Source organism: Musca domestica, unplaced genomic scaffold (assembly GCF_030504385.1).
Source record: "Musca domestica strain aabys unplaced genomic scaffold, Musca_domestica.polishedcontigs.V.1.1 32, whole genome shotgun sequence".
Classification (NCBI taxonomy): Eukaryota; Metazoa; Arthropoda; class Insecta; order Diptera; family Muscidae; genus Musca; species Musca domestica.
Window position 1 is genome coordinate 2,678,932 of NW_026712311.1, and position 15,310 is coordinate 2,694,241.

At 38.5% G+C, this 15,310-nt stretch overlaps 1 protein-coding gene across 6 annotated transcripts in view; it reads left to right on the plus strand.

Moving 5' to 3' along the window:
* The window catches only part of LOC101898946 (mucin-4), a 155,280-nt gene that overhangs the window by 125,734 nt on the left and 14,236 nt on the right, over positions 1–15,310 (plus strand). For 5 of the 6 annotated variants that reach the window (XM_059125120.1, XM_059125125.1, XM_059125126.1 and 2 more), the window contains 5 exons: positions 22–201; positions 5,857–6,606; positions 13,188–13,307; positions 13,400–13,989; positions 14,051–15,056. In XM_059125120.1, coding sequence (XP_058981103.1) covers positions 22–201; positions 5,857–6,606; positions 13,188–13,307; positions 13,400–13,989; positions 14,051–15,056 — 2,646 coding nt within the window. The remainder of the gene's footprint in view (positions 1–21; positions 202–5,856; positions 6,607–13,187; positions 13,308–13,399; positions 13,990–14,050; positions 15,057–15,310) is intronic. The other variant, XM_059125124.1, reaches the window with a different exon arrangement.

Genomic DNA, 15,310 nt, shown 5'->3' on the forward strand with positions numbered 1-15,310 from the left:
TTTTACGAGTTTTGATTTCAGGTCCCAATGACTCACCCCTCACCATTCCGGCGCCACAAAATATGGCATCCATCAAATCTGTTGCCGAGCGTATCCAAGACCTGTCCCAGACCAATGGCTTCTCCACCAAAATCAATTTAAATGTGGGAAATGGATCCTCACCGGTCACGGTGCCCTCCGCCAAGAATTGGGAAGAAAATGGTAAGTTGCCAGATTGAAAAAAAATTCCCTACCAGAATATATCCAAAATTTACCCTGCCTGCCTATTCCCCACACCCAACACCCATTGAACTCCATATGCTTACCATGTATGTATATGTCGTCCGTCTGTATGTATGTATGTATGTATGTGTATAAAATGGTAGTATTTGACATTTGTGACACATTAGCCTGTAAGTTGTCTTGACTGTAAATGGTAGAACTATTGGCATACGATTCTAATTAGAATAATCTTCGGTTTATAATTTCTTCTACTTATGGGATGATCTACTTTTTTTGTTGTTGTTATTTTTATCATCATTTGTTGAATTGTTATTGTAATAATAATTATAAAATATTGAATTAATTTAAATATTTTTAATAATTAATTATTTATATTTTTTTTTTGTTAACCATATTTTCTGTGTGCGTTTAAGTTTTATATACTCTTATCGAATAACCCTTTGTTCGTTTTGGCATCACTAATTGGCTTCTAACGTTTGGTGGGCTGCATTTATGGCTTGGCGAAAGAGAGAAAAAAAAATTAAAAATAACAAAAATTAACATTTTTACAAAACTAATTTCGAAATAAATTAAATATTTAAGATGGGGTTTAATAGATGGCAGATCTTTTATAGGAAGCTGTCAGAGCTCTGGAGGAAAAATACATTTTAGTGGTCATTCTTTTGCAACTCTTCTGCTTTCCATAGTTAAAAGTCTCCAGGGTTCTTCAAATCTTCTTTAAATAATAGCCTTCCCAATGGCACTTCAGCTCGTCTATAAATTATTGATTTCCTAACCTTCGGCTCATCTATGGGCAATAGACTCCCAGGCCCTGCAATACAACCCCATGATCTTCAGCACGCATATGGGCCATAGACTCCCTGTCCTTTTGGGAAAACGTCAGAGCTCTAGAGTAAAAATATATTTCAGTGGTCATTCTTTAAAAACTTTTTAGCTTTCCATAGTTAAAAGACTCTCGGGTTCTTCAAATCGTCCTTAAATAATACCCTTCCTAATGGCACTTCAGCTCGTCTATAAGTTATTGATTTCTTAACCTTCTGCTCATTTATGGGCAATAGACTCCCTGGCGCTGCAATACAACCCCATGATCTTCAGCACGCATATGGGCCATAGACTCCCTGTCCCTTCAGTTCGTCTTCAAACCTATGGGCAATAGACTATCAGATGCTTCCGATCGTCTCTGGGAAATATATTTCCTATCCATTCATCACATATATAGGATGAAGATGTCAGAGCTTCAGAATACAGATATATCGCAATAATCATTCCTTTCAAACCCTTCTGCTTTCTATAGTTGATGGACTTCGTGATCCTTCAGTTCAGTTTATCTATAAATTGTTGACTTCCTAACTTTCATTTTGTTTATGGGCAACCGACTTCCTTCAATTCGTCTATGATACGTGTATTGGCCAGTTCGTCTTCAACTCTTGGGACAATAGACTCCCAGATCCTTCGGGTCGCATATGAGCAAAAATATACTCTTTGTCCGTTCATCTCGTCTATGGGCACTAGGCCTTGCAGCTCGTCTGTGAAGATACATTCTAGTCTAGTTTATGGGCAATAGACTCTCAGACCTTTCACCTCCTCTATGGCCAATAGTCTCGCTGGCCCTTCAACTTGTCTGTGGCAATAGAATCCAAGGACCTTAATCCCTTTTCTATTCAATTAACTGAAGGTCCCTCAGCTTGTCTATGGGCCATAGACTCTCTGGCCCTCTTCAGCTCGTCTATGGGCCATAGACTCTCTGGCCCTCTTCAGGGAGTCTATGGGCCATAGACTCCCTGGCCCTCTTCAGCTCGTCTATGGACCATAGACTCCCTGGCCCTCTTCAGCTCGTCTATGGACCATAGACTCCCTGGCCCTCTTCAGCTCGTCTATGGGCCATAGACTCCCTGGCCCACTTCAGCTCGTCTATGGGCCATAGACTCCCTGGCCCACTTCAGCTCGTCTATGGGCCATAGACTCCCTGGCCCACTTCAGCTCGTCTATGGGCCATAGACTCCCTGGCCCACTTCAGTTCGTCTATGGGCCATAGACTCCCTGGCCCACTTCAGCTCGTCTATGGGCCATAGACTCCCTGGCCCACTTCAGCTCGTCTATGGGCCATAGACTCCCTGGCCCACTTCAGCTCGTCTATGGCCCATACATACATTCTTTATTTTTCACTGAATATCACCATTTTCGTAAAATACGTCTTGAAATCGACTGAAGGTTACCTCTGTGAATTTTTGTGTTAGTTAAAGACTCGCTGGCCTTTCAGCTCGCCTGAAGGCAATAGAATACAAGGCTCTTCAGCATTTTTCTATTAAATTTACTCTCAGATTCTTCAGCTCATCTGTGGAAAATAGAATTCCAGACATTCAATTCGTCTATGGGCAATAAATTTCCAGAACCTTCATCTAGGCAACATATTCTCTGAACTACACTGATTCTCGACATCTCGTATGCGGACTATAGATATCCTGCCACTTCAGCTAAAAATAAAATTCTATTTTAGACTCATATTGACCTGATATAGGCCTTTTTTGACTCATACTACTTCAGGTTATCGGCCGCTAATATTCCTATATTCCTCCATCTTCACAATTTTATTTTCTACAGAAGAAGACCATTATAAGTGTATATATAGAAGCCCTTCTAGTGGACCAATATCGAACTTTCTTGAGGTTTCTTCATAGGCTTCCATCATTATTTTCCGCTGAAAATCACCATTTTCGTAAAGTTCGTCTTAAAATAGATTGAAGGTTATTTATAGAGGAACCTGTGCGAATTTTAGTGACTCGCAGACTTTCAGGTCGTCTGAGGGTAACATACATAATCCAAAGCCCTTAAACCTTTTTCTGTTAAATTTACTCCCAGGCCCTTCAGTTCTTTTCTATTAAATATGCTCCCAGGTCCTTCAGATCGTCTATGATAAATAGAATCCCTGGCTCTTCAGTTTTTCTATGGTCTACAGACTCTCTAGATCTCCTTCGGCTAAAAATAAAATTCCATTTTAGGCTTATTAATTGTATACCTAGAAAGACTTCTTCTGGCATTTGGTTGTCCATTATATTTTCTACAGAAGAAGAATATTGTAAGTAAATAGGAGCCCTTCCAGTGGTCTAAAATCTAACTTTCTTGACGTCTTAATAGGCTTCCAAGCAACTGAATATCACCATTTTCGTAAATACGTTTTCACATGGGTAGAGGGTTCTACATATGAAGGAACTTCTATGCATTTTCGTGTTAGTTAGTTTCTTAACCTGTTGGGAAATAAGGAGAGTGCCCTAATCCTCTTTATCGTGGACCTGGATGCGGAGAAAAAATTCGAGTCTCCTTTGGAACATTGTGTTGCAATTTTCCCTTTTAGATCTGTTATGTTGAGCCATGCGCTCATGTTGTTCCCTGAAGGAGATCTTTATGGATAGATGAAAACCTTAATGGAGCGAATACGAACATGAAACTTATTTAGGTTTTCCTTCCGATAGAAAATTTTTCTGATCCCTGTATATCACCATTTCCGTAAATATATTTTCCTGGGTGTCTTATCTTTCGTGGAGGAATTAGATAGGTTTAGAAATATTGAGCGTGGATCCTTCCTATGTCAAAGAATATATTTCTAAACTTCCCTTGAACTCCTCAGGTTACATTTTTGAGCTCCTGCAGTTACACAAATCATTTTCAGACATTTTGCCGGATCTTAGGAAATTTTCAAAATTTCCCCGAAAAATTATTAGAGCTTCTGCACAACATTTTCCTTGTGATTTTGTTGAAAATTTGAATCTGTCGTATTTTGTTATTACCATTCTCAAAAGATACAATTTTTACCCTCCTCTTTTACATTTTTCTTTTTTGGAATTTCCAAAAAATTTCTTTCAAATATAATTCGATTTATCACCATTTTCGTAAATACGTTTTATAACTTTCCAGCGGGTTTATCCACGAACCACGCCATCTTTTCCCAAGTCAAAAAGTGGGCCTAACTTTGAGAAACAAAATTTATGCACTCTTCGACTGTGAATTTTCCTCGAATGGATCTTTCCCAATGTAGTTTCTGTCCAATCAGATGGAAGGCCTTCCACAGGTCATATTTTGGCGCTCCTGCCTTTATATACTTAGTTTCCAGCCATTTTGCCATCCATATCTGAAATGAAAAAGAAAAATATTTTAAATATGTTTCTATCCTATCAATTGGAAGGCCATTCTCAGGTCACATTTTGGAGCTCCTGCAGTTATACGAATAGTTTTCATCCATTTTGCCATCCATATCTGAAACGGAAAAGAAGGAGAACATTTTTTTAATTTATTTAAAAGATGATTGTTGTTGGTCTTTTGATTTCCGAAGAATTCCATATTGGGCGCCATGATTTTTGGGAAGCATCTTTAAACCTATGAACCTTTCGTTTTAGCTCCGGAAAGTTTTATTCTTATGTTCCAACATGAATCGAAAAAAGAAAGAGAAATATTTTTTTTAATTTATTTAAAAGATGAGTGTTGTTGGTCTTTTGAATTCCGAAGAATTTCATATTGGGCGCCATAATTTTGGATAGCAACTTTAAACCTATGAACCCTTCTTTTTAGCTTAGGAAAGTTTTTTTTCTTATGTTCCAACATGAATCGAAAAAGAAAGAGAAATATTTTTTTTTAATTTAATTAAAAGATGAGTGTTGTTGGTCTTATGAATTCCGAAGAATTCCATATTGGGCGCCATGATTTTTGGGAAGCATCTTTAAACCTATGAACCTTTTGTTTTAGCTCCGGAAAGTTTTTTTTCTTATGTTCCAACATGAAGACTGATACTATTTATTTAATCTTTCTTCCTAATCGGTTCTAATTAAGCAGAACCCCGAAACATTACAAAATTTCAAAATTCCCTAAATATTTTTATAAAAATGTTTGCGTAATTCCGACATGTCGAGGCTAACTTATTTTTATGTATTTCTCTACAAGATCCCTGATTCCGTAGCTTTGTTATTCTCTCCAGTTTTGCTTTTTTTTCGCTTCTCCTCACCAAGCTCTTATATATCTTAGCACCAGCTTAATATGCTTCCAACACCGCTTTCAATTTTTGGGTTATAGATTTATCCCCTGAACTATGGTCTCTAGTAGTTTTAAAAGTAGTGGAACCTCTTCTTCTCTATTCCTGTATCAAGAAAATCTCATGGAAAAAATATTTCCTTGGGTAAATAATTCTCCCTTCTCCCTTTGAAGGATCCTCGAACTTTACACCTTTGTCCTCCCATAGTGCCTGCTTAGAGCCTTTCACAGCATCTTTTCCTAGCTAATATTTTATTGAATTTTAAATAAAACTAATTTCTAATTTCACTAATTCCAAAACTACACAATTCTCTTTTCTCTCTCTCCTCTCTTTTCTGCTCTTAACCTTCAAAAACGAACTTCTTGCAAAAAAAAAAAAACTTTGAAAGCTTTAAAAGCTATTAAATTACGTAGATCACTCTACTATTTTGCCAACTAAAAATCGAATGTAGAATCTCTAATCAATAATCGACAACAAAAACAACAGCACTAAAACAAAACAAACAACAACAAAATGACTAAAAAATCGCTAATGACTGTCAAAAGCAAAACGTCAATCCGAAAATAAAACGCACTAAGAATATACCACACAACTTTCTACCGCTACCCGAACAGGTCAACAGCCGAGGCCCCAGCGGCGTCTTAGTGCCCAAGAAATGCTGCTGCAAGATCTCAAAGATCATCAGCGGATATTGGATGAGGGTCTGAAATCGACCACTCTCATTATCAAAACTATGCGTTCTGCCACAGAATTTGATGAGGCAATGCGGCGTCTAAGTATTGCCTCCATAGAGGCCCAGGCTGCCACCCAGCCCAAGATAATGCTACGTTCGAATAGCTATCAGGAATCATCGTCAACGCAAGAGTTCCAAGATCCCTTGCAGAATACAGAGCCCAGTAATATGCATCTCTACAAATCGACAAGCTTCTCCTCGAACTCCTCTTGGTCCACCAACGACTCAAGGAAATTCTCCCTGGATTCGCGTAAAACTTCTACCGATTCGGGGGCCTCATTTGTGCGTCATGGTTCCGGTCCACGATTAAGTTTTTTGGGTAATGAACAAATCCCGGTTAGCCAGCAGCTGCAACGTTTACGTCTCATCTATGATGCTGCCACAATTTCACCCAGTCAAAATGGCGAGGAGGATGAGGAGGATAGTGCCGATGAAGAAGTCAAAAGCTATTTTCGTGGTCATGTCGACAGTGATAGTGGTGGCGGAACCCAGGAAAGCTCCTCATACGAGGATGATTTTGCTCTAGAACATTCACATAGCTGGAGTCGCCTAAAAGCCAAGAAAACCATATGGAAAATTGATACCGACAATTCGACAGAAGTGGCCAGTGGAAAAACATTGGAGAAAACAGGTAAATGAAATGAGTTCTGAATAGATTTAATGACTTCCTGTCGTTAAGAAAGCAGCTGACCTCAGAAATTCTGTAAAAGTAGATCATCTTATAAGCTCTCTCAAAATTTTAGCTGAATTTACATTTTAAGGCAAAACAAAACCCTCACCTAATACTCACAATCACTGGGCAGGCACAAGCATACCTCTCCTAACCTCAAATTTATTTACTGGAATTCCTAAAAGGTACTCCAAAATCTACACCAAAAGAAGAATACGAACATAACACCCCCTACAGAATTTTAAATTTTTTAAGTTATTCTAGGAATAAAGGAAGACCCACTTATGCCTATCTGGGTCGTCTCCAGGTGGCTGAGAAAAGTATGATTACCTGAAGTTGGGTAATCTGTCCTACCTTTAACAAAAATAATAAGATTAAATAATCTAAGAAGTGTTATCGTCTGTTTGTCCTACCACGAGCTTAAGAAGGAATCTGCATCTTCCAGATCTCTGAAATATTAGCCTCCTTTTTTGTCAGATGTAACTTGCAATCGAACTATTTGTTTCACTTTCCTCTCTGGGAAAGTCTTACCTTCTCTTCACTTATTCAACAGAGTGTCTTGGTATTTCAGAGAACCAAACCTCCGTTGAAAATTTGAATCGGACGTATTATTTATTACCATTTTCAAAAGATAGAACTTACTCTTTCCTCTTTTCAAGTTTTCTCTTTGAATTCCCAAAAATTTCTCTCAAGTATAATTAAATTTATCACCATTTTCGTAAATACATTTTCTTGGATGCCTTATCTTTTGAAGAGGTCTATACACATTGAGCATGAATCCTTCTTATGCCAAAGAATATATTTCTAAACTTTTCTTGGGCTTCTCAGGTCACATGTTGGGATTCCTTCCGTTATACAACTAGTTTTCATCCATTTTGCTGACATCTGAAATAAAAACGAGAAATATTTTTAATTTGTTTCAAAGATGGGCGTTGTTTGTCTATTGATTTGTGAACGATTGGGCGCCACGACAGACATTCCAAAATTCCTTTGAGAATTTGAATCTACTAATTTTTTTTCAAATTTTTAGAGAAAATCGATTAAACCCCTCGTCTTTGTTTGCTTTTTATTTGGAGCTCCCGAAATTTCCCAGGAGAATTGTTACAGGTTCTGCGCGACATTTCATCGCAATTTTCATAAAATACATTTTACATTATTCCGGCAGAATTACATACATAATCACATGTCTTTCTATGGGTAAATAATGTGGAGGTTTGAAAATCTGAACCTGCCATATATTTTATCACCATTTTCAAAAAATACAATTTATAAGCTCCTCTTTTCTGATTTTCTTCTCGAACTCTCAAAATTTACGCTAAGAATTGTTTAAAGGTCCTTTACCATATTTTATTGCAATTTTCGTTAAATAGGTTTTATAGCTGTGGAGAAATTACTTTCTCACAAGAAAAACAGCCTGTCCTGAGATTTTTTTCAAATATAAGGTCTAAAACACATTTGATATTTTCAAGAAATGAATCCTCAACATTTCCTTGTAAATTTTTGTTCTTTTATCACCATTTTCGCAAATACATTTTATATCCTTCGACACGAACTCCTATAAATATATTGTTGCATTTCTTTGTCGTTTTGTCGAGCTCTCAACACTTTCCTCAAGAATTGTTAAATACTCTGGACAACAGTAGGATAACCCAACATAGCTTCTATCCTTTCAAATAGAAGGCCTTTGAAATATATTGGCATCCTCTGCAAATAAGTCCCTAATATCCCCTTTCCGAAATTTTAAGCTTTTATCACCATTTTCGTAAATACATTTTTGAAATTCATCCACTGGAAGACCTGCAAAATATTTTGCTCTTTTCTACCATTCTTTTCGTGCTCTCAAAAGACCAAGTAAAGGTGTCTCTTTCATTCTATTTAGATTTATATTTCGTCACCATTTCGTAAATACATTTCAAACCCTCCTACTGGAACGAATCAAAAAGTTTATCTGTTTCTCTCAGTAATATATGCTTAGATGAACATTTTATTACCATTTTTGTAAAATACGTTTTATATTCTTACCTTGACCAACAAACTTCGAAGCTTTCATTTCTGAGGAAGACTTTCTGCGTTGTCATAAGTTATGCAGGTCATCTTCGCATTTGAAGAACAACAATTTTATAAAAGATCACATAATATCACCATTTTCGTAAATACGTTTTAAAATTTTCCCGAAAATTGCGTTCTTTCGCTGATTACCTTTTTATAACTGATGTTTCAACTATTTTTATTAAGAGGATCCAGGGTTTTACAGTCAGGTGTTCGAGAAGTTTCTAATCGGCAAAATTGAACTTTTTTCGTGGACCATTGCTTTAGGACTTGCTTGCGAGAACGTGGGATCAGAGCGTGGGTTTATTTTGGTCTGGAAGCAGATAAAACTCACTCAGTTGATTGTACCTCTAAATTCTCCCCTTTATATTGGCAACCTCTCAGCTGTCGCCACGATTTCATTCCTACTTCGGCTAAGTAGCTGTAATTCCAGTTTGATTTATGTTTGGTAATATACGTCATTGTATACCAAGATCTTGTCGAACTTACATCACCATTTTCGTAAATACATTTTCAAAATCCACCTACTGGAAGACCTACAGAATATGTTGATCTCAAGAATAATTAACCGCTTACCTTGAAGCACATTTTATCATCATTTTCGTAAAATACGTTTTATATATTTACAGCAGGATAACCAAAAAAATCCGAAGCTTTCATTTGTGAGGAACACTGTGGAAGACTTTCTACGTCGTCATAACTTAAGCAGGTCATCTTCGTAGTTGAAAAACATCAATTTTCCAAAGGCCACATAATATCACCATTTTCGTAAATACGTTTCAAAACTTTCACGGAAATTACGTTCTTTTACTGATTACTTTTCGATTACTGATATTTCATCTATTTTCAATTCAGAGGATCGATCGGGTGGTCGAGAAGTTTCTAATTGGCAATATTGAGCTTTTTTCGAGGGCCATTGCTTTTGGATTCTGGAAATACTTGCTTGCGAGAACGTGGGAGCAAAGCGTGGGTTTATTTTGGTCTGTATGCAGATTAAAATTACTCAGTTGATTGTAGCTCTAAATTCTCCCCTTTCTATTGGGAAACTCTCCTACTTCGGCTAAGTAGCTTTCATTCTATTTTGATTTATGTTTGCCAATATCCTTCATATCCCAAATCTTGTCGAGCTTTCATCACCATTTTCGTAAATTCATTTTTAAAATCCTCCTACTGAAAGACCTACGGAATTTGTTGCTCTCAAGAATAATTAACGGCTTGCCTTGGAGCACATTTCAACTATTTTCAATTCAGAGGACCCAGGATTTTATAGTCGAGTGATCGAGGAGTTTCTTTTTGGCAAAACGAAGGACTTGCTTGCAAAATAGTTAGAGAACATGCAGGTCTTTTTCTGGGCTTGATCCAGTTGAAAAATAACGCGGTTGTTTGTGTCCTTAATTCTCATCTTTGTATTGAAAATATATAGAAAACTTCCTCCGATTTCATCCGCGTTATTCGACGTTGTTTTTCTTATTTTTTATTTATTTTTGCTTTTTATCCCAAGAGCTCTTGTAGAGCTTTCATCACCATTTTAGTAAATATATTTTAAGTCCTCCCGATGGAAGACCTACAAAATATTTTCCTCTTTCTCTCAAGAATAATTAACCGCTTGCTTGGAGCACATTTTTATCGCCATTTTCTTAAGATACGTTTTATATTCTTCCAGCAGGATGACCAACAAAATCCGAAGCTTTCATTTGTGAGGAACATGTGGAAGACTTTCTACATCGTCATATGCTAAACAGTTTATCTTCGTATTGGAAGATCAATAATTTTCAAAAGACCACAAAATATCACCATTTTCGTAAATACGTCTCAAAACTTTCCTTATCCTCAAATCTTTATTACTACTGCTTCAGAGGATCCTCAGGTGATGGAGGAGTTTTTTGTCGGAAAAATATTTTTTTCGAGGATCATAGCTTTTGGCTTCTGAAAGGAATTGCTTGCGGAAAAGTGGAAGCAAAAAGGTTTGCTTTTGGATGTACATAAAAATTGCTCCACTGGTTTCTGCTCTAAATTTCTCCCATTGTATTGGCAACATCTAGACAGGTTCATCCGCATTTTTCGACTACGTACTTTACTTTCTTTCTCTTTATTTATTTATTTTTGCTACTGTCCGTCATTGTATCCACAGATCTTGTCGAGCTTTCATCAAAATTTTCCTAAAAAAACTTTAAATACTCGTAAAGGATAGCTTCCGGAATATTTTGCTCTTTCCCTTAAGCTTGCTTGGAGCACATTTTTATCGCCATTTTCGTAAAATACGTTTTATATTCTTCCAGCAGGATGACCAACAAAATCCGATGCTTTCATTTGTAAGGAACGCTGTGGACGACTTTCTAGATCGTCATACCTTAAGCAGGTCATCTTCGTAGTTGAAGAACAATAATTTTCCAAAGACCACATAAAATCACCATTTTCGAAAATACGTTTCAAAACTTGCCTTATACTCAAATTTTTATTACTACTGTTTTAATAATTTTCAAATCAGAAGATCCTCAGGCAACCGAAGAGTTTTTAGTCGGTAAAATATTATTTCTTTCAAGGATCATAGATTTTGGCTTTTGGGAGGACTCGCTTGCGGGAACGTGAGAGCAAAATGTGGATTTATTTTGGGCTGAATGAAGATAAAAATTACTCCTTTGGTTGTTTCTCTAAATTCTCCCCCTTTGTAGTGGCAATATCTAGACTGCTTCATCCGCATTATTCGACTGCGTATTTTACTTTCTTTTTATTTATTTTTTTTATTTTTCCCAATCTCCGTCACTGTATCCCAAGATCTTGTCGAGCTTTCATCACCATTTTCGTAAATACATTTTCATTACTCTTACAGGATAGCCTCCGAAATTTTTTGCTCTTTCTCTCAAGAATAATTAACAGCTTGCCATTTTATCACCATTTTCGTAAATACCTTTCAAAACTCTTCAGAAAAGTGCCTTCTTTCGCTGGATTACCTTTCTAGTACTGCTGTTTCAACCATTTTCAATTCAGAGCATCCAGAGTTTAACGCTCTTTTCAAGGCCCATAGCTTCTGGTGTCTGGGAGGACTTGAGAAAGTAGTAGAGAAGCCTAGGTTTTTTTTTTTTTTTTTTTTGGACTGGATGCTGATAATAATTAATCCGTTTTTTTGTTGCTTTGGATTCTCCCCGGCTTAGCTTTCATTTTAATTTATTTATTTATTTATTTTTTTTTTTTTTGATAGCCAATCTCCGTCATGCTATTCCAAGCTGTTCTGAGATCTTGCCAATCTTCAGATTCTCCAAATGTTACATCTTTGTCAGAATGAGAGTTAGACTCTCTTTTTTTCTCCTCGGAAAGTTAGTCTGAGGCAAAAGATCCTCAATTTGTCTTTAAATTTTTTCTCTTGTGCTGTGGCGCCCAAATGTCTTACCAATTTTTTTCTTTTCGGTTAGGCAACACTTTCCTCTTGAGTTTGCAATAATTTCCTAAATCGGAAGATGCCTAGTTTGAAATGGAATCTCCTCTAATTCGAATTGAATTTTCCCTTATCTGTCTGCCAAAAAAAAAATTACTTTTGCCCTAGTAGACCTCATAGGTCTGGTTAGGAAGTAAATATTTTGCAGGAAGATACTTGTATTTCTTTTGGCTGGATTGAAATATATATCTGCCATGAAGTACTAAGTTTCCTTCACTTCACGTTTTCCAGATGTCTGCCCAAAAATGGCATAAATTATATGGATGAGGACAGTACGAGGTTCATCGTAGGAAAGGCTAGTCGCTATTCCTGGGTATCTTTACTTCATAGCATTAAATTGTTGAGCATTAAATTTCGCAGACTTCTTTCTTTGAGTCTGGGGACGGACCCAAGGAGCTCAACTTTCCCCAAGGAATTTCAGAGCACTTTAATAATTTAAATGAAAGAAATACCCAGCTGGGTCTTCGGTATAGCCTCCTTTTAACTCAAGACCCAAATAATCGCCACTGAGGAACACCGTTTCCTTCTCTTTACGTTTGACAGATTACTGTCAAATAATGTTATAAATTGGATGGATGAGGACAGTACTATTTTCATCGACGAAAAAGGTTTGTCGCGATCGCTGGTTATCTACACTTCGTATTGTTGGGCATTTAAATTGGCAGACTTCTTTCTTGAGCCCCAAGGATCACAACTTTCCACAAGGAATTTCAGATCACTTTAACAATTTCAATGAAAGAAATACCCAGCTAGGTCTTCCGTTTTGCCTCAAGGCCCTAATAATCGTCTGAATATCTTTTTCACATCTCTAGATGTTTTGAATTGCCTCAGAGATTGGAAGAGCTAAGGGTGAAATTTTTTCCAAAAAAATATAAATTCTCATCCGACAAAAAAGATAAGTTCAGGGTAAATGTTCTTCAATTTCCCCCTCATCTTCGCATAAATTCACCACCATGCAAACGGGGCGGTTCGCCCAAACTTTCCTCATAACAACCTGTGTACAGTACCAGCAAATTCAAGAACCTCTAATAAATATGATTTTTTTTCCACCTCCTTACAGATCTACCCAACTCAAATGTGATGAGTATTAAATTACATTCACCACAGGCCACCACGGAAATCCCCACAGCTGTAAAACCCCTAGCACCAGTAGCAAAGCCAAGAACCGTCAGCAGTAATGGTGAGTAAATCAAAATTCCCCACCACCTTTTTCAACTTCTCACTTATTTCCTCTCGCTCTCTCTCTTCCCCTCTCCCTCTCTCCCTTTTTAGCTGAGACCAAACCCACCACAGCCACCACCACAACCCAACCACACAAACCCTATCAGACGAGTCTACCCACCAAAGACTCATTGAAAATCATCAAAGAAGCCCGTGGAGCCCGTCAGCTACGCGACCATGAACTTTCCTATTTCGGTATAGCCGCTTCGAAAGTAGAACAGGAGAAATTAAAAACGAAATATCCAATGATTTCCTCCAGTCGCAATTCTCCCAAGCGATCTCTGCCTCTGAGGAGGGTAAGTGAGGAGATGGCGGGAACAAATGGCAGGCATGATAAGGAGAATGGCAGATCCTCGCCACACAATAAATGGCAGCTGGATCACGATAAACCGGATTTGCTAAAACACAATCCACCCATGAGAGGAGAGGATGGCACCGCCATGCCCATAAAACCTGCCGAAAGGACTTCGCTGAAAAAGAAGGCCGCCTTGGATGAGGAAGAGGAACATCTCTATGAGAATATTGCCAATGATATAACACCAGTTTTCAAGGTTAAGGAGGTGTATGATCGGAAACTGGATCTACAACGGGATGCCATGATTTTGAGTGAAATGAATGAGAGTGCGGATCAAACTTTGAGAGTAAGTATCAGTTTAGGGACCAGATGAGAGATAAATAAAAAATTGGAATTTTCTTTTTCAGGAACTCTCCGATGAAGCTTCTCTAAAGGATCGCAAACGTCGCTCCCTGCCGAGACGTAATTCCAAACCACTCGAAACCATTGATGAGAAGGCCATGACGGAAAAAATCTCCGACACCTGTATAGCGGTCAAGGTGTCGCGCGGCACCTTTGCCTCTGAGGCCAAGAAAACCTCACGCCACAATACACCATCTCCGAATCGCCTGAATTCGGCACCCAGAGAACGCACCTCGTCCCAGTCATCGGTGGAATGTTGTCCCCGGGCCCGATCCCGTTCCCTGTCCAGTGAAAAAGAATATGAAAACCTTAAAACATCCAGCAAATCGTCGCGATCCACACAAATGGTGAAACATAAGTCGCACAAACCCCAGACGGAAAGGCGTTCCAGTTCTCTGGACTCACAACGCTCCTATCATTCGCAGTACTCCTCGGGAGAGGAACAGCAGCAGCAGCAACAGTTGCGCAACAGTTTCCGTCGTGAGGATCGTTCTCGGGCCAAAACCAAACGTCCCACCAACACATCCTCGTCCTCATCGAAATCCCAACGCTGCGAAGAGAAAACCTCCTCCAAACTGTCCTCTTCCGCACATCACAGTGAGTTTAAACGTTCATCCAGTACCACACGTTCTTCAACACACAGAGAGCGTGCTGAGTGCCACAAGGGTGATACAAATGGCCACACTGATTCCCAGCACAATAAACGTGAACGCGATCGCGATCGTGATCACCATCATTCGGGCACGTCATCGCTGCAACGTGGTTCAGCCATTAGCTCAAGTGGTCGCCGCCATCGTGACGAGCTACGTGACTCACAGCGTTTGAAACGTTCCACGGCAACTTCGGATAAATCCTCCGCAGCACGTCATGAAAAGGCGGAAGGTAGTGGCAAGCATTCCTCGTCACGTCTGGCGCGTGACGATGAGCGTAACAATTCAACGCGTTCCTCGTCACATCGTTTGGAACGCAGCAGCGGCGACAAGGAAAAGGAGAAACTATCAAAATCAAAGGGTAAGTTGAAGGCAGGGAAAGCCTAAAGTTTAAAACTTTGAGCCCTTGATACCCCCCACACCAATTCACAAGAAGTAGTCCCCATCTGCCTCCAAAAAAGGAAATTTTTGGAAAGGGAAGCCTATAATCTTTCAATGTCCTTTAGGCACTCCACACTTTTCGAGAGCTTCAAAGGCCTGCGGCTGCGCGTGATAGAGACATTTTTATCATGTGCAAGCCTGACGTAGAATATTTACGCTGACCAAAAATTACTT